A 19,718-nucleotide genomic window follows, 5' to 3' on the forward strand; every position below is an offset into this window, starting at 1 on the left:
CGCCCGCCGCCGCATGCCGCCGCCGCCGCCGCCGCCGCCGCCCGCCGCCGCCGCCCGCTCCCTGTCCGCCCGCCGCCCTCGGCGCGTCACCGCCCGCGGCCCCTCCTCCGCCTTCGGAGGTGGGGCCCCGCGCTCTACACCTGGCTGCGAGGCGACTCGCCGCGTGCCTCAGTTTACCTACACATGCTAGCTGCCGTGGGGAGCCCCTTCCTCCCCAGCTCGGGGTGCAGCCCCTCACAGGCGAAGGCGGGAGGTGCCGAGGGAGCGGCCTCCGGCCTGGGGAGGAGAGAACGGCCGCCACCGCCGCCTCCCCGGGCCCCTGCTACCCGCCGTTGATATGGCAACTGACAGCCGCCAGAGGGCGCGGCGACATTGGAGGTGGCGAGCGAGCAAAGCCCAGGCCTTCCATCCCTGGACCCCCTGTTCTCCGGGAGGCAGGGATGAAACCCACAGGACCCCCGTCCCCCCTGAGCTGAGCTCGAGCTGGTCGCGCCCCGGGTCAGTAGTCACAAAAGTAGCTAGCATTTACTCTGCACCCTTGTGTGCTCAGGAAGTGCTGGGAGTTCCTGCTGAATCCTGAATCAACAGCCCCATAGTCAGGATCACTAACCAATTTTACAGAAGAGCACATTGAGGCTCAGAGAGGTGAGGTCATTTGCTCAAGGTCACACAGTGACAAAGCTGGGACTCGAACCTTGTCTGAGTCTGAAGAGGGTGCTCTTGACTCAGGCTATTTACAGTCTGTCCAGGAGGACAGCAGTCGTGCTGTTTGAGGCCTGTTGTCCTTATGTGCCAGGCACCAAGCCCACCATTCACCCATCTCCTTCTCTGGTCCTGTGCCCCCTTTCCCTACCCTGGCCCTTCCCCAGCATCTTTCTGATACCTTTCTGGCTCCAGGAGCCTCCTCTTTCTTCCTCCAGCCCTACTCAAAAGCCAGCCCCCAACAAGGCTGTCTTTCCAACTCCTCTGCACCTCTTCAATCTGCCCCTCCTCTCCAGTCCTCTGCCAATGGATCCTGAGTCCTGTCCTCCCCAGTCTGCCCTCTCCATCTGTCCCCCTCGGAGCACCCGCCAGATCATTCTGAAGCAGAGTCTGTATGTATTTCCCTCCACTGTCTTCAGGAAAAACAAAATTGTGACATTTGGGGCTCTTTCCATCTTCCCTTGTAGGTTGTGGCCACACTGTTTCCTACCCCCTGGGCCTCCCTGCCTTCGGGGCTGTGCTCTCTGATTGCACCCCAGTACCTTTCCCCGGTTGCTCTCCACCTCTTAGCTCACATGGCTTGGCCTTGAAGCTTCCTTGTAGGAGCAGTCAGGAATGGGTCTGGTGATCCTCATGTCCCAAGAGACCCTGTTCTGCCATGGGGGACCCTTCCAGGTAAGGTCTTGAGGGTCAGATGAGGAGCAGAGAGCACTCTCCTGAAGGCAGTGTAGACCAGCAGGGGTTTGAGGCATGTCGGGGAGTGATCTGGGGTCAGCTTCACGGGCACACTATTAGAAGCAGAGTGGCCATTGGCTAAGTTGGGGGTGGGGAGGGCAAGGAGGGAGAAAATAACAATTGTAGTAAGTACAATTTATCAAGGGAAAATCAATGGTCCAAGCTGTACGCTTCCCACTTTATGGGAATTATCTCAATTCTCACTCAGCAATATTACACTATTATTACCTCTATTGTACTCAGAAGGACTGAAATTCAGAAGTGCCGTCACTGGCCAGGGTCAAATAGCCGGCCAGTTGCCATACTGATATTTGAACCGGGTCAGTCTGGTGCCAACCCCAAGCAATTACCCGTGTCAGGACCCTACCCATCTGGGCTGAGGGTGGAGTTAGGGCACAGTCTTGTCACAGCACCACTGGCTGGGTGCCTTGGATGCCGGTGGGAGGTGTGGGAGGGGATAGTAGCATTGGAGGGGGTAGGTCTGCCATGGGCTTGTGTGGCTTCCACCATCAGACTCTCAGGCTGGGGCCCCTACTTGTTTCTCATGAGCCCTCGCTAAGTCACATCCTGTGGGCAGAGGCCTCAGCAAAAGTTCCGGTGGTGTCACCTCCTCCACCCCACCATCCCTGGCCTGAACCCTGACATCGCCAGTCACTTCCCCTCAGGGCCTCAGGCCCTCAGCCCTTCCTTGGGGAGGAATGCAGGCAGGAGCAGTCAGAAGCCCTTCAGCAGGCTGCCTAGGTGAAAGTGAGAAGAAATTAGGTCCTAGCCAGAGACAATTTCTCACTGACTTTGACTTCTGATTTGCTGGTTTGAGGGAAATGTTTCCTGTTTCCATGATCAGCTAAGCTGGCAAAACAGGGCATGTGGCCAATACTCAGGAATGTTTGCCGATTGACTGACCAGGCTCTGAGAGAGCCTCTGGTCCTGCTGCCATTTAGCAGTTAGGGAAACTGAGGCACAGAGTAGGAAAGGGAGCCACTGGCCAGCTGTTTTGACCCTGGCCTGGACCCTCTGTTTTCCTCCCCCGAGTAGGAACAGGGTACGGGGCATATTGAGAGAAGAAAGGCTTGTGGGGTGGGGTGCTCTTGGCTGCCGGTCTGTCTGGGGAGACAGGGGTCACTGGATAGGGGGATACAGGACAGAGAGTGGCTGTGTGATGCCCACAGCCCTGCAATCCCATGGACATTCTGCCCACATCGGCTGGGTACTGACTGTGCCCGGCCCCGTGGTGTTATGTGTCAGACCCCTAGAACTTTATAGCACCCCTCTTAGGAAGTTGTTATTATGGGGCCAAATTTACAGAAGAAGAAACAGGTTCAGAGTGGTGAAGTGGCCTGCCAAAGGCCACGCAGCGAGGGAGCTATGGAGCTGGGATTCAAAGCCAGGTCTCTTTGTCCCCCAATATAAGACAACTGAGTCAAGCTAGGGAAAGGTATCTACTGAGTGCTACAGTATAGCAGGCCTGAGGCCAGTATGGATGCATGAGGCCAGTTCTCTCAACGGAGCATGAGGTCTGTTTGGAACATGCATATAAAGACAAAAGTGAATGTAATACAGATGATAACTCTCAGTATAAACGTGTTATTTCATTGCCACAGGATACTGTGAGGGATGTTGTATTTGTCCAATTTTACTGATGAGAAAAATGAAGCTCAGAGAGTTGATGTGACTTTGCCCGAGGTGGGGTCTGAACTCAGGTTTGCCTGGGTCCAACACCTTTGACTATGACATTGAAAGCCTCCAATCCCTGATAGTACCTGGTCAGATTGCAGACGACTGTGACATAGACTTGGAGGAAGGAGGGCAAGGAGGGAGGGGACAGAAATCAGAGCAGCGTTCCTGGGGCACTATGGCTCAATCAGACCTCAGGGACTCAGTGGAGGCAAAAGATAGAGCCAGTGGAGGGACAAGTGGCATTCCGAGTGCGGGTCCGGCCCAAGCAAAGGCCTGGAGGTGGGAAAGCACTTGTGTGTTCAGTGCTGCAGAGTGGGGCTGGGCTGGCCTCCAGCACTGGCTGAGGAGGGCCTGGGGGACAGCCACCCGCCAGCAGGTCCCCAGCCACACTCCCAACGGCCACTTGAGGCAGCACAAAGAGGGCTCTGAGCTCAGCGGAGCTGCCACACTGAGCCCCATTCATCCTCTCAGGGATGCAGCAACTGCCCTGGCACCTGGGCCAACGGCAGGGCTAGCCTGGCGCTGACAAGGCCCCTCCACCACGGCAACAGGGACTCATCGTGGCTGGGACTCCCAGGTTTCACACCACGTGCCTGCCCTGGGGTTCTCCTGGCCTGTGCCAGTCTGCCCCTGGCCTGAACCACCCCCATCCCTCAGCAACAACCACCAGGGTTTGCTGAGGCCATAGTGTACTGGCCCGGGTCATCATTTGCTCCTTTCGTCTTCCCAACAACTCCAGGAAGTGGGGGCTACTGTGACCCCATTTCACAGATGAGGAAACTGAGACTCAGAGAGGTAAAGTCTCTTATGGAGGATCACAGAGCAAGTCGGGAGTGGGCCTGGCCAGGAAGCCAGCACTGGCTGATGCCACAGCCTCAGCAGTTAGCCCAAATCACTGTGACTGCCTCTTGGAAGAGAAGCTGGGGAACCCACCCTCCACCTCCCACAGGGAAGACCCCCAGCTACCACCAGGCCACAGGCCCCTCTCCCTTTTCTGACAACAACCCAGAGATGGGAAGGGACACTGGCCTGGGAGTTAGAACACCTGGGTGTCTGTCTGTCTAGTCTCTGCTCCTCTTTAGCCTCAGTTCCCTCATCTGTGAAATGGGACAGTACCAGGATCATCTCACAGGGCTGTGACGACCTGTAGGGGCTTCCAGCTCCATGCCTGGCTCATGCTCAGTGCTCAGTAGAGGGAGCTGGAGTTGTACCCTCCTTATCCTCCTAAGGCCATGGTCCAGAAATCCCATCCTTTCATTTGAACTTTGAACACCTGTCCCATCCAGGCCTGTTTGCTGCCTCTGTCTCACAGGCTGTGTCCCTTTTCCCTCCAGGGCCTCAGGTTCCCCCTCATCCCATCGAGAAGGTTCAGCAGACCCTTCCCCTGCCAAGGTCTATCATCCAGCTGCCAAAAGATGGTGGGAGCTATGAGTGTGGAAGTTAGGACCTCAGGCTCCACAGCTGGACAGGCAGATCCCAATTCCAGGTAACTTGACTTTGGGCGGGGGGCGGGGCTCAGTTTCCATGGCAGTAGAATGAGGACAAGAGAACAACATTTGCCTGTTAGGGCAGAAGAACTGAGCCCTGTGGCCGCACATACTAAGTGACCAGAAAATGTTAGTCGTTAGTAGTCATTATTTTTATGGAGGATGCAGGATGGGCCCCATCTGACCTTGAACTTCCCCTATCACAGCCCCAGTTGCCAGCCCTGGGGCCAGGATAATAATGTTCAATCATGCTGGAGCCTCTGGGAGTTGACTGCATACCTTGCACTTGTGCCTATTCTAGAGATTAGGTGACTGAGGCTTCAGAGGCACAAGTAACTTGTCAGCAGCACTCAGAGCCAGGATTTGAAGCTCCTGGTCTTTCAGCTGCACCGCCCCCAGCAGCTGCTGAAAGCCTCCACAGGTGTCAGGGACAACCTGTGTAGGAGAGGTTTCGTTTCCTCATCTCTGCCCTGTCCATGTAAGCGCGTGCGCGCGTGCGCGCGCGCGCGCACACACACACACACACACACACACACACACACACACGCACGGGGGTTGCAGGGTGGAAAAACACCAGGCTGTGGGCTAAGGGGCCTGAAAGGGCAAGTTGTAACCCAGTCTGTGCCACCAACCCGCTGTATGACCTGGGGCAATCCTTCTGCCTGTCTGTGCCTCGGTTTTCCTATCTTTGTACAATGGGGTGGTGGACTAAATTATCGCCATGTCCCTGCTAGCTTGAAAAGGAGTGTAGTGGGCACTGATTCTGTGCCAGGCTTTGCACCAAGCACTGGACTCTGTGAGGTGGGCATTGCAAATACCCCCTACTCACAGAGAGGAAACTGAGGCTCCGGGAGGTGAGTCCCCTAGTCCAGGATCACACAGTGACAAAGCGGCCAGCCAAGACTTGAATTTGGGTCTGGGTGGTCCCAGAGCCCACAGGCCAAACCATGACACTCTCCTATCCACCGCTGCCAGTGCATCCCCCAGCACTGAGGCTTAGAATAAACCCCCCTGCCCTCAGGTCTGACTCCCTGCACCCTCCCAGCCTGCTGGCCAGACCCCCTGATAGCTGTTGGCAGGTCCCCAGAGGCCCCCAGCCCAGTGGGCTCTGTTCCCAGAGTCTGTGGTTTATTTCCCAGACCTTCCAGATCTCACGCGCTTGCGGTCTGTCCCCTGCCTCCCCGAGGCCGAGGCCAAGGAGGAGGCCCACAGGGGCCGGGACTGGGGGAGGCCCCTGCCTCCGCCCCCTGCAGAGAGGATGGGGAGGGTGGGGCTGTGGGAGTTTCACTGGTTTAAAAATACACAGAGGAAGCGAGTGAGAGGGCGCGAGAAAGGGGAAGGGGAGGTGAGGGAGGCATCTCAACGTTGATGTCCAGAGCTTCAAGTGGCCACTTGCCTTCCAGCCGGGGGCTTTGCACGACTTGCCAAGATGACGGAGGGGACCAAGAAGGCCAGCAAAAAGTTCAGTGAGTGCAGGGTGCCGTTTGCACTGTCCTTCATCCTTCTGTCTGTCCGTCCATCTCAGCCTCTCTGTATTTGCTTCTTCATCACTCTACCTCGTTTCTGTTTTTCTTTCTGTCCATCTCTGCCTCTCTCCAGAGGCCTCTGCTTCTGAGTTTCCAGTTGCCATCTCTCCATCACTGGCCCAGTATCTCTCTCTCTCCAGCTGGTTAGGCTCTCTGTTCTTCTCTTGTCTGTCTCTGCCCGTCTCTACTTCTCTGTCTCTCCCCACCCCAACTCTCAGTCTCTCCATTCGTCTGCGTGTCCTCTGGCTCCCTTTGACCTCATGGCTGGGCCAGGGAAGACCTCCACGCAGTCCACCCCCTGCCTCTGGGCCTGGTTCACATGGGGTCTCAGGCTGGGAGTTGCTGTGGCTGGGGCGGGGGGGAGGGGTGTGTGCCATGAGAGCCTGTCCCATGTCCCCATCAGCAGTGACGCTGGGACCCAGAGCAACTCAGTGAGGGGCCACACGCACCCATCACTTCTCCCCCAGGTTGGTGATCCCTTCCTGGTGCCAGCAAACTTCAGTTTCCCCTGATTCTTCTGATCTGACAGCACAGGTGGGTGGACAGGGCAAGGATTATGACTGTATTCCACAGATGAAAAGACTGAGACGAAGACACTTGCCTGAGGTCATATGGGGCTACTGAGCAGGGCTCAATCTCAAGTTCCTGGACTCTGGTCCTCAGTTTCCCTCCCTGTCCCACTACTGTTTTCTCCAGACCCCCAGTCCCCAGGGGACGAAACAAGCGGTGCTGAGAAAGAAGGCAGTCGTTGGCACAATTTCTGCCCCACGGCATAGCTTTCTAAGAGCAGAGCCTCAGCATCTTCTGACAGCATTTGTCAGGAGGCAGAGAATAAGACCAAGTGAGGGGGTGGGCAGGACTGCGAGGGAAGCCCCAGAACACTGACCCCAGCAATCCAGAGCCCTGGGCCCTTGTCCAGGCTCAGCCTTGCTTTGTGACCCTGGGCAAATTCCTTCCCCTCTCTGGGCCTCAGTTTTCTGTCTGGTCAGATGGGGGCATCCCACCGATATATTCCATCATGGTTGTGAGGACCTGAGGAGGCACAGGATGCCGAGGAAGTGGCAAATGCCAGGGTTTTTCCTTTTTGCTTATCTGGAGGCTGTAGTGAAGTCAGTCAGATGGTGGTGGCTGCGAGGAAGGGCAGTCTCACAGCTGGGGACGGGGAGGAGGGAACTCAGATGCACCCCCGCGGAAACGAGGAGATGGTATCACCCGAGCACTGCTGCCTGAGTCCCAACACCAGGCTCAGCTGACAGGAAGGACGGAACCGCAGGGAGTGGGACCCTCCGGCTCCCGACAACCCCCTTCTCATTTCACCCTCACCTCAGGGGCACAGAGCCTCATTCAAACGCCCCCTGCCCACCCCAACACACACACACACACACACACATATGCTTCGCCTCCCGCTGTGTGACCTCAGGCAGGTCATGTCACAGCTCTGAACCTCAATTTCCTCATCTGGAAAATGGGGAATTAAACTTGTGTCATGGAGTTGTGTTGAGAATTCAGTGAAGTAATTAATGCATGCAGCATGTTTGACAAATGCAGAGGCATTTATTGTGATCATCATCATCTTCATTACTTCTTATGGAGGTTATTCTGTGTGTCAGGTACCATGTTAAGCATGTTATTTACATGCTGAGTTCATGCTTTTCTTCAGTTCTCCCATTGCCCATAGGAGATGGGTACTATAATCTCTATTTTACTGATGTGGAGAATGAGGTTCAGAGAGGACAAGTGACTTGCCTAAGGTCACACAGCTAGGATGTGGAATTCAAGGGATTCAAGCCCAGGGCTCTGCAATTCCAGAGCTGCCATTTTATAACATAACAGTTAGAGGGGGTGTCAGTGAAACTCCTAACCCTCCTTGGACCGTCAATGAGCGGAACTGCGCAGATATTTTACTGTTATTATTCTTAGTGCTGGCAATATCATTAACTTCTTTCCCTCCCTTTCCCACTGCCAGAGTTCTTCAAGTTCAAGGGCTTTGGGAGTCTCTCCAACCTTCCTCGGTCCTTCACTCTGAGACGATCTTTGGCCTCCACCAGCATCCGGCCCCATCTGGAGGCTGACACCTTTGATGCCACACAGGATGACATGGTGACAGTCCCCAAGAGCCCCCCGGCCTATGCCCGCTCCAGCGACATGTACAGCCACATGGGCACCATGCCTCGCCCCAGCATCAAGAAGGTTCGGGACCAACAGGCCACCCAGGAGGCCCAGGAGGTTGGCCCTGAGCCCCATGTGGTGCCCCGAGGGCTGCCTGACCCCTCAGGCTTGGAGGCAGCCAAGAAGGTGGTGGTGGGGACCGATGCCCCCGTGGAGGACACCCCAGCAGTGGGACCCAACCCTTCAGCAGTGGAAGTGGGCCCCATGAGAAAACCTGAGGACCCCAGTGCAGACACAGAAGAGGAGCGAGACCCCAGGAACGTGGTCTCAGAAAGGTAGGTGCCCATCAGGGGAGGGTGAGGGCAGGACCTGTGGGGATGGTGTCTCCAGCCTCCTACCAGTAGATCCTGGAGAGGACCCCCCCAACACACACATCTGAGTAGAAACAAAACAAAACACACACACAGAAACATACCTACACATTAACCAAGTGCTTACTATAGACCAGTCACTGTACTTAGCCCTTCACTTGTAATTAATACTCAGGAAAAAAACAAAAACAAACAGGGAAAAAAACAAACAAACCCGGGGAGAAGATACTGTTATTTCCATATGACAGAAGAGGAAACTGAGATTCAGAGAGGGAATGTCATCTGCCCCAGTCAGGTGCACATCTAGCAAATGACAAACTTAGGACTTGAACTAAGACCCGCCCCCGCCGCCCACGCCCACCCCGGCTCCAAAGCCCTAGGCAGCCTCCAGCATGGGCCCTCAGCTACTGGGTGGATCCAAGCCCAATCACTGGATCCCTGCCCTGGGGCCCACACCCGAATCGCCACCTTTAATTCTGCTGGACAACATTACTCCCCTTGATCTAGAAGACCACTTGTTAACTAACTTGGTTACAGGGTGTGTTGAGTTGATACAAAAATACAAATAGTGATGATATGACCATAGTTCTCATTTAGTCAGTACCCATTTTACTGGGTGTCAAAACAAATGTTACTCACTGAACACTCTGTAAAAGATTGTACTATTACCCACCTCCCCCGCCCCCCGCCAATCTTGCAGATGGGGAAACTGAGACTCAGCCAAGGTTGCAGAGCTGGGATTTGAGCAGGAATCTGCCTGTCTCCAGTGGCTGCACACTCATCCACCACATGGTACCCACCATCTTCTAAGCCCTACAGTCATGTACTTCATGCCCGTGGGAAACCCCCTCAGCCCCCACCAAAGGAGTCCCTGGCTTTTCTTTTCTTTTTTTCCAGTTTATTTCTTTTTTTTAATTTATTTTTTTATACAGCAGGTTCTTAGTTATCTATTTTATACATATTAGTGTATATATGTTAATCCCAATCTCCCAATTCATCCCACCACCACCCCTGCACCCCCAGTCCCTTGCTTTTCAACCCTCAGAGCCTTTGTCTAAACCATACTCGTCAGATGTACCTATTGAAATAAAGAGGGGGAAAAAAATCTGAGCAAAAGTAACTCTAGGGTCGGTTCTGGAACCTCTCTTGAATGACTTTGCCCTGAGACACCAAGCACAGCTTCTGTGTGCTGGGGTAATTGGTCCTTCAGTGGGGAGCAGGACCTTGTAAAGCTGCAGAGTGAATCCGGTCCAGACGCTGCCTCTTACTGACTGCATGACCTTGGACAAGTCTGTTCCCTTCCCCGAGCCTCACTCTTCTCATCTGATAAACGGGCACAACGATAGCACCTACCTTGTAGGGCTGTGGTGAGAATTCAAGAGTAACATACTTGTAAAATCTTAGCACAGCGCCTGACACACCACAAACAACTCGGTAAATGGGAGTGCTTACGTTTATGATGAATAAAACAAATGCTTTTCCACCATCTCTGGCTGCTCCAGGCTGCCTTCTCTTGCCATCCCCTCTTAAATTCGGCCTCATTCGGGTGTGGAGCAAGGATTGTATGCAGGATAGCGGGCCTCGTAGCTCCGGGGGTGTTCTGAGGTAACCAAAGTCTGAGAAGCGCGCTAAGGGTTTGCTGAAGCGGGGCGGGGCGGGGCGGGGCGTGGTGAATGGGCGTGGGCAGGGGCATGGCCTTCCCATGCGGCGCAGGGACTGTTGGGGAAGCTGGCCTCGGAGTGGGGCGGGGCGAGGTGGAGGGGGTGTGCTCGGGGGCGTGGCCTTCCTGCTCCGACCTGACAGATGGGGTAGAGGGCGGAGCGAGACAGCAGGCGGAGAGCGTGTCCGAGGCGGGGCGTGGCCTTCCCGGAGGGAGAAGTAGGCGGTGGAGCGCGCCCAAGGAGGGCAGAGGGGCGTGTCCGAGGCGTGGCCTACAGGCCAGGCTCCTCCCCAGGAGTCCTGCTCTATGCTCCGCAGCTCCGTATCCTGAGAAAGGCGGGAGCCGTCGAGCAGAGGAGGTCTACGGGTTGCAGGCCGCCACGACAGGGAACTATGACTGCGGTGGGCCGAAGGTGCCCCGCACTGGGACCCAGAGGGTGAGTGACCGAGCTGGGACCAAGGAGGGCCGCCGCCCGGAACGGGAGTTGTCTGAGGTGGAAATCCGTGCCCCTGGGGCAGCTGACAAACCTGGGTGTGAGTTTAGCATCAGGAACTTTTAAACTTTCTTTTGGTGTAACTCTATCCCCAGCCTCTCCCGGCACAGGTTGGGCATCTTCTGGTCACAACAGTACCAGAAGAGAGGCACTATTACGATTTCCAGTTTTGAGATGAGGAAAGAGAGGTTTACTTGCCCAGTTTGACACAACTAGTGAAAGTCAGAGCTAGGGTTTAATTCCACCTTCCTGGACCAGGCCCTCAACGACTAGGCAACCCATTCCCCTTCAGCAGGTATTGAGACACCTTGAGAATGCCAAGTCTAGGACCCAGCCTTCCTCCCCTGTGGGCAGAGATGGTCCTGGCAGTGCCTCTGGCATCAGGCCTGGCTTAGAGCTAAGAGGAAATGGGGAGACTCTCCCTTCCCCCCCTAATCATCTGGAGTGTCCAGGGGTCCTGAGGGGGGTGGGGTTAGCAGATCAGATTGAGCCCTTTCCTGGTGCCTTGAGACCCAGTGTCCCACCTGCTCTCCAGGCCAAGTAGGAGTCCAGGAATTGTTGAACATTTCTTCTAGGAGCCTGTGAAGCCCAGATCTGTGCTGGAGTCAGGCGACCTGCTTTGCCTGTGTGATCTCAGGCTTGTCCTGCCCTACTCTGGGCTTCAATCTCCCCAACAGCCAAGATGGGCCTGGGATGGTCTCTGAGGATCCATCCAGCTTGGGAACAAGGGCATTTGAGAACTGCCACTGAGTAAGACTGGGAGCCTCATTCCTGAGTGTCCCAAGGGGGTCATCCCAGTGGCTGTTCAGGGAGCAGCATAAGCTGGGGAAGACGTGTCCCTCCCCTTCCCCCTGGGAAGCAGGTTGCACCTGGAGCAAAAGGAAGGAAGGGGAAGAGGTGAGGCTGCAGGAGTTTCCTGGTGCCCTGTTCCCTGCTGAGATCATGGGGGATGCAGAGGAAGGAGGGAGGAGGGGCCAATAGAAGGGGAATGAAGGGCATTTAGCTCCCAAAATGGAGAGCACCAGCCCAGTCTCCCCCCATCCCCTGGCACCCTCAGCCTTCTGCAGGGAAATAGTGGGTCCAGAGAGCCCTGACACTCTACCTTCAGTCCATGTTATAGAGGAGGAAGCAGAGTCTCAGAGAGGGAAAGGAGGTCCCCCAACACCCCACACCCACACACACACACAGGAATTGTCAGGCCAGGGTCCCACCAGAGGACAACTGGCTGGCCCTGCCTGGAACACTCAGTGGGTGCCATCTACCACATTTTACCAGCGAGGAGACTGAGGTTCAGAGAGAGAAAGGGACTTTCCTGGGGTCACAGAGAGATTAAGTGTCAGAGCCTAGATTCGATTCCGTCTTGACTAACTCCCAAGCCCAAGCACTTAACCACTAGGCCACATTTCACCTCCTGCAAGTAAAAATCTCAGAGCTGTCTCTACCATTACTTCAAATGACTTCCCATACCCCCCTGAAAAGGCGGTAATAGGAGCCCATTTTACAGATGAAGACATCGAGGTTTTGTGAGGTTAACAACTTGCTTGTGATGACACAGTTGAGTTGGAATTTCATTCATTTTAATAGTTACTGAGATGCAACTATTCCTAGACATTCTTCTAGGTTCTAGGGAGACAGCAGTGAGCACAGCAGACAAAACCCTGCTCTCAAGGAGCCCCCATTCCAGTGTGGGGGAGACAGATGATAAACAAGATAATGAGTTACCCAGTCAGCCAGAAGAGAAAAGCACTACGGAGGAGGATTCAAATCAAGTAGGGCTTGGAGGGTAGTGGCTGGTGGTGGCAATTTAGGAAGGTTAGCCAGGAAAAAAGTCTCAGTGAGAAACTGATGTTTGAGCAAAGGAGATGAGGGAACAGACCCTCTTTTTTTTTTTTAGTTGAAATATAGTTGATATGGAATATTATATTAGTTTCCGGTGTACTGGGAACAAACCATCTTGATATCTGGGGAAGGGTATACTAGGCCGAAGGAATAGCAAGTACGAAGGCCCTGAGGTGGGAGCATCCTTGGCACGTTTGAGGAGCAGCAGAGAGCAAGATGGGGGCTGGGGAGAGGAGTGGTGGAAATGAGGCCAGAAAGGAAATGGGTTCAGATAAGTGAGGCCTGGAAGGCCCAGCAAGGACCTGGCTTTGACTCTGAGCGAGTTGCAGCCGTTGCTGGCCTCAAGCAGAGGAAGGCCCCACTCTGACTTATGTTTTACGAGGACTTCTCCTTTAAGGAGGATTTGACCGCAGTCCTACTCATTCTAAAGTGTCTCACCTGAACATCCTTTCCTGCCTCCCAGAGACCCAGACCCCTCCACTCCACTTCCAGGGCTGTTCAGAAGGAAACTGAGACGTGGAGAAGGAAGCACCCCGGCCGGGGGCACCCTGTGTTGCCCGTGCCCCAGCCCTGGTGCCAGGCATTGAGAACAGGCCAAGACCCCCGTCCCCACCCCCCCACCATTTCCTTTCGGAATGTTGATTCCTGTCCAAGAATTCCCAACACTCCCCAGAGTCCCACGACCCTCTCGGCCCTGCAAAGTGACGTCAGCTGCCGGGCATCTGGTAGTGATTACCCACGGCGGGGGGAGGGGGCTGTGGTGGGCTCAGCCCATTCAGCCTCCTCAGACTCTGGGCGGCTGGTCCTTGTCTTCCAAAGGGGCCCAGCTGCTCCTGGCTCTCATTTCCTGTGGAGACTTTCTCATAGCCCTTGAGACCCCCAGACGCCTGAGGCTGTGGGAACTGCGCTGGCTCAGGAAGGATGGACGGTCCCCCCACCAACCCCAGCTGGAGCCACATCCCCTCAAACCCTTAGCGGACTCTGTTTACAGAATGCTGGACGTATGTGGCGTGAGAGCTGGGGAAGAAAGGGGTCGGCTACATCAGCGGCTCAGAGGCCCACTGCTGACTGTCTTTACAACATTGAGAAACCCCCTTCCCCTCTCTGACCCTCAGTTTCCCCATCTGTAAATTGGGGACAATAACAGCACCTGCTTCACAGGGTCATCGTGAGGACTAGACAAAGTAGAGCATTTAACCTGGCCCTGGCCCGAGGAAGTACCGGCACACAGGATGCTCAGGCGATCACCACACCCATTTGTAGAAGAGGAAACTGAGGCCCAACAAGGGGGATTCGCCCAGGGTCACACAGCCTCCTCCCTCCCAGCCGAGGGCCCTCTTCAGAGCCCCTGAGGGTCTTTCCCCTGTCCATGCCCACTTCGTTTCCTCTTCCTCATGTTGATTCTGGGTTCCTGGTCTGGTCGGAATATTCTTTTTCTTCACTTTCCCCTCCCCAGTGTCCCGCATCTCCATCCAGGAGCAGTCCCCATCATCTGGGAGAGCCTGCCTCGGGCAAGGAATAAAGCAGAGCCGAGCCAGGTCTCGTCTGAGCAGCTCTGTGCCCTGCTCTAAGCGGGGCTTCTGCACAGGCATCCAGTCGTCTTCCGCATTTGCTCGTCTCCAGCAGCTGTTAAGTCTCAGCAGCTCTTGGGACTCGGACTCCTCAGCTCTGCCCTGGGATGAGCGACCCCCGATCTGTCCTCTTCTCACAGAGCTGGGACCCTTCCTGAGCTCTGCTGGGGAGCTCACCCCTGTCAAGAAGACTGAGGGCGCAGAATGGCGGAGAGGAGGAAGGACGTCTCCAGGACGGTGGTGGCCCATCGTACAGGAGAGGGGGCAGGGCAGAGGCTAAAGCCAAGGGCCTTCCTGGCAGGGAATCCCAAAGGCCTCTTGGCTGGGTGTCCCCAGAGAGATGGGGCTTTCCACCCCAGCTCTCCCTTCTCAGGGTCTTTAAGGACTAAGGAGCATAGAGCAGGGTTGCTTCTCTGCCCCGGGTGAGTGAAAGTCGGAGTGAAGGAGGGAGGGTATCTTCAACCCCCCAGGAGGAGCAGGATGGGAGATTTCATTTGGGGGGTGGTGGTGCTGGGGCAATGAGAGGAACCACAGGGGCTAAGGAACCTTCCACCTTTCCTTCTCATAGGATCCTTGCAGCCCCTCTGGGAAGACAGTTAAAATATGCCCATTTCACAGATGAGGAAGTTGAAGCTCAGAGAGGGGAGGGCAGGGAGAAAGCTGGGAAGCATGAGGCAGACGTTGGGGAAATCTCCACTCAAGACCATATGACCACACCCCAGGGAGCAAAGTGGGGGACAGACAGAGGGCAGCAAGGCTGCAGGGCTCTGCAGGGCAAGGCTGCCTGTGGTGAGGGAGGGCCAAGGTGGAACAGGATGGCAGCCTCTCCTCCAGGGTCCCTGGGGGAGCCTCACCCTTCCCTCCTGGCCAGGATGGAGACCCTGAAAGTAAAGCTCAGACCGAAACCTGCACTGGGGAAATAAAGGATAATGGACTCTAATGACTGATCATTAATTCAATTAATTAAGCTAATGTATGCAATAAGTGGTACCAGTTATAAGAACAAATCAGCTAATACAGGCAATTAAAGGGGTTGGTTATTTAAATAATTAATGCAGCTGATTAGTGGAACTTATTTAGCTCAGTTGTCACTATTATTTATTAATTGATTTCACCACTAATATTAGAGAGGAAGTGCCTTTTAAATCCATAAAATAAGAAATTAATTAATTAATTAATTAATGGAGCTGAGTTTTTTTTAAAATACAGTATTTCAGTTTTATTTTATTATTTTTATTTTTAAATATTTATTTATTTATTTTTGGCTGCGTTGGGTCTTCGTTGCTGTGTGCGGGCTTTCTCTAGTTGCTGTGAGCAGGGGGTACTCTTCGTTGCGCAGGCTTCTCATTGCAGTGGCTTCTCTTGTTGCAGAGCGTGGGCTCTAGGCACATGGGCTTTAGTAGTTGTGGCTCGCGGGCTCAGTAGTTGTGGCACGTAGGCTGTAGAGTGCAGGCTCAGTAGTTGTGGTGCACGGGCGTAGTTGCTCTGCGGCATGTGGGATCTTCCCAGACCAAGGCTCGAACCCGTGTCCCCTGCACTGGCAGGCGGGTTCTTAACCACTGGGCCACCAGGGAAGCCCGGAGCTGAGTTTTTTAAAATGGAAGCTTTGATTCCTGGATTTGATCATTACAAAGAGAGAGAGAACATTCTAGAAGTCTCCAAGCAAACTGAGATCTGCAGGCTGAGTAGGGATTACTCTGACTCTAAGGGAGAGAATTCCTCTAGGCAGAAGGAATATCACGTGCAAAGGTCCTGAGGCTGGAGCGGGTAGAGCTCTTTGGAGGAAGTGTGAAGCCTGAGTGCAAGGAGGACCCTAAGGAAGAGAGGAGGGGTGGCTGGCAGGGGCTGGGTCACAGCGGGCCGACCCATGAGAACTAGAGTTTGTCCTCAGGATTGCAGGGGCTGCTGTGACATTTATTCATTCATAAACATCTTTACAGGGGCTTCCCTGGTGGTCCAGTGTTTAACACATCGTGCTTCCACTGCAGGGGACACGGGTTCGATCCCTGGTCAGGGAACTAAGATCCCACATGCCACGCAGTGTGACCAAAAAATACAAAACAGAGCAAAACATCTTTATAGGGTGCCTGGCACCATTCTAGGCAGAACCCAACCCCTGCCCTTGTGGAGCTGATGTTCTGGTGAGAGGAGATAGTGCATGGCAAGTCAGATGAAGCGCTACGGAGAGGGACGAAGCAGGGCGGGGAGGTGGCGAGCATTGAGAGGCCACACTTCACTTCCAGATGGGCGGCCAGGGAAGGCCTCACTGAGAAGGGACATTTTGGTAAAAACCTGAAGGAGGGAAAGGCGGGAGCTTAGTGGATATCTGGAGGGAAAGTATTCTCGCAGAGGGAACAGAAAGTGCAAAGGCCCTGAGGTGGGAACAAAAGGCAGCAAGAAGCCCAGCCTGGCTGGGGCAGCGTGAGTGAGGGGAGTGTGGTCAGAGCCAGTGTGTGAAGGCTGTTATGAGGACTTCAGCTTTTTAAAAATATATATATATATATTTATTTATTTTTGGCTGCATTGGGTCTTTGTTGCTGCACGTGGGCTTTCTCTAGTCGCAGCCAGTGGAGGCTACTCTTTGTTGCGGTGCGCGGGCTTCTTATTGCGGTGGCTTCTCTTATTGTGGAGCACGGACTCTAGGCGCACGGGCTTCAGTAGTTGTGGCGCACGGGCTCAGTAGTTGTGCCTCACGGGCTCAGTAGTTGTGGCTCACGGCTCTAGAGCGCAGGTTCAGTAGCTGTGGCGCACAGGCTTAGTTGCTCCGCGGCATGTGGGATCTTCCCGGACCAGGGCTCGAACCTGTGTCCCCTGCACTGGCAGGCGGATTCTTAACCACTGTGCCACCAGGGAAGTCCCCAGGACTTCAGCTCTTACTCTGAGTGAAACTGGGGCTCACTCCAGTGGGCTGGAGCACAGGAAAGTCGTAAGCTGACTCATTTTAACAGGATTGCTCTGGCTGCTGGGGGGAGAACAAGTCAGAGGGACACAGATGCAAGCTGGGAGGCAGTGAGGAGGTGGTGGCCATAGTCTGGGCAAATGATGTCAGTGGGTGGTGAGCCAACATGGTCACCTTATGTCTTAGGAATCCTGGAGTGTTATAGTGGGGCAGGGAGAGGTGATGGGTGCTGGTGGTGGCTCCAGGCCCTCAGCTTCCCGGGCCTTGGCCTCTGCCTGAGCACCCCCACTGGCTCTGGCCACCTCAGCCCACCTGCTCCCTGGGGCAGGCGCCCCCTCCCCAAGGCTCTGCTCCTGCCCAGAGCATGAGGGGAAGTGGACAGGAAGCAGGAGGAAGTGCTAGGCGATCCCAGTGTCCTGGCCAATCTGTTCCCAGCAGTGGGAGGATTTCCGGGCCTAAATGGCCGGAAACACTGGGATGGGACACCTCACCCAGGAAGAGCAGGGTGGTGAGAGGGGGAGGGGTCTGTACTCCACCCCACTCCCAACTCGGCTGGACAGAGAGAACCCAAACACCTTTGGGAGCCTGCTGGGGCCAGGCTGCAGCTTGGTTAGAGGTCAGCAAGGACTTTGCAGGAAGGAAGGCTAGCACCAGGGACTCTGGAATGTCAGAACAGGGAGGACTGTCAGACAGCATCTCAACGAGGAGCCCCTGGCCTCAGGAGCTGGGGGAAACCCTGCATGGAATTCTGCCCTGGAAACATATACTTCACCCACAGTTTTTGTTTTGTCTTGTTTTTAGCTCAGCTGTTTTTGTTTTAAATTTATTTTATTAGATTTATCACATTTAAATTTAAATTTGGTGCTTCTGTATTTGAGGAAGCAGTTCCCTGATGTTTGACTTTCCTCCCTATTTTGCAGATGGCAATACAGAGGCCTGTGCCAGCCAGAGAACCAGGGTCCAGCCTGACAGAATTAATAATAACAATAGTGATGAATACTGGTTGAGGGTTTACTGTTCATACATTCCTTAAGCAATAAAGAGTTCTTGAGCTCCTACCATGTGCCAGGCACCATGGTGGGGGCTCACCTGTGAGCTATATAAGGTTAGTGCCCCAGGGGAGGCGTCAGGTAACTGAGTCAACAAATAAATGTAAAGTGATTGTTTCAGGCAGAGATTGAGGAAAAGAAAGCAGGGTTGAGGACAGAGAGTGAGGGACAAGGGACTATTCTTGGCAGGGTGGTCAGGGAAGGCTTCTCTGGGTTGGGGACATTAAGCAGAGCTCTAAATAAAGTAGGGGGAGGGGCAAGCTGTGTGATGATGTGGGGTGGGGCGGAGAGCATTCCAGGCAAGGGAACAGATCAAGTGCAAAGGCCCTGTGGCAAGAACGAGCTTGGCAAGGAGGCCAATGTGGCCGGGACAGAATGAGGGAGGGAGACATATTTTGGGGGTGGGAATTGATGAGGCGGGCAGTCAGATACCACCAGCGCCACACAGGGCATTGTAGGTTGGGGAACACGTGAGCCTGTTTACATTTGTTTTTCTGGCATGAAAATGGCACCCTCTTTACTCTCACAAGGGAAGAAAAGTCTTGGTTTAGTTGATAAATTACATGGCCAGCCATTTGCAGACCATGGAGTGGGATTTAGATTTTGTTCTTTGAGAGATGGGAGGCTTGGGGGTGTTTTGTGCACCGAGATCTGCTTAGCTTTTCACTTGAGAGCCGCCTGGGTGGCAGAGGGCTGTGAGGGCAGACACAGCGAGAAGGCTGCTGTGTGCTCCACAGAGGACACAGAGGGCGTCCCAGATGGGGCAGGGTTGACACATGGAGAGAAGTGCTCAGGATCTATTTTGGAAGTAGAGCCACAGGATTTCCTGATGAATTGAGCATGGAGTGTGAGTGAGAGAGGAGGTGCAGAGGACTGCAGGGTTTTGGGCCAAACAAAGCAACAAGAAGGATGAAGCTGACATCAACTGAGATGGGAATCGGATGTGGGGAGCAGGGGCGTGGGGTGGGGGGGATCGGCAGTCCTGCTTTGGATACGAAAGTCAAAATGACTTCAAACATCTGAGAGGAGATGCTAAGGAGGCAGTTGGGTTTCTGAGTCTGGTGTTGAAGGGGCAGGTCCAGGCTGCATCGGAGAAGGGAGGGCCTTTAAGGCTGAGGACTGGGGGAAGTGGCTCACGGAAGCCCTCACGAGGAAGGGTGCTATCTATTTGGCACCTGGGAAAAACAGCCACCCCCAGCCTCTGGCCTCTCCAGGCCCCATCCTGACCACCTCTTGGGGAGGGGATCAATTCCGCAGCCAAATGTCACCAGCAATGGCACCATGATGTGCCACTGGGTGGGTCACTCTGCACTAGGGAATGAGGGTAGGGCGGGAGGAAAGGAGGCTGAGGCCCAGCCTGGGGCCACCAACTGTGGAGTCAGGGAGGAGGTGGGGAGTGAACACCAGGGGAGTGCAGCGTCCTGAAGCTGGTCGAAGATAGCAATTCAGGGAGCAGTCCCCGTGTTAAGCATATAACATTCATCAGCTCCCAGAGTCCTCGAGAAAACCCGAGGAAGCAGAGGCTATCATTACCCTGATTTACAGACAGGAAACAGGCTCAGAGAGGTGAAGGTACTTGCCCAGGGTCGCACAGCTGGAG

At 54.6% G+C, this 19,718-nt stretch overlaps 1 protein-coding gene across 6 annotated transcripts in view; it reads left to right on the top strand.

Annotated features, from left to right (window-relative positions):
* The first annotated feature begins 5,880 nt into the window (after positions 1 to 5,880).
* The window catches only part of SH2D3C (SH2 domain containing 3C), a 31,670-nt gene continuing 17,832 nt past the window's right edge, over positions 5,881 to 19,718 (top strand). Inside the window, exons 1-2 of one of the 6 annotated variants that reach the window (XM_027104778.1) lie at positions 5,881 to 6,067; positions 8,094 to 8,571. In XM_027104778.1, coding sequence (XP_026960579.1) covers positions 6,031 to 6,067; positions 8,094 to 8,571 — 515 coding nt within the window. In that variant the 5' untranslated portion in view covers positions 5,881 to 6,030. Of the gene's footprint in view, positions 6,068 to 8,093; positions 8,572 to 10,526; positions 10,704 to 19,718 lie in introns of those variants that run through there. The other 5 variants (XM_027104777.1, XM_027104785.1, XM_027104782.1 and 2 more) reach the window with 5 other exon arrangements.

Source organism: Aethalodelphis obliquidens, unplaced genomic scaffold, assembly GCF_003676395.1.
Source record: "Aethalodelphis obliquidens isolate GAN/ISIS:26980383/991018 unplaced genomic scaffold, ASM367639v1 scaffold7, whole genome shotgun sequence".
Classification (NCBI taxonomy): Eukaryota; Metazoa; Chordata; class Mammalia; order Artiodactyla; family Delphinidae; genus Aethalodelphis; species Aethalodelphis obliquidens.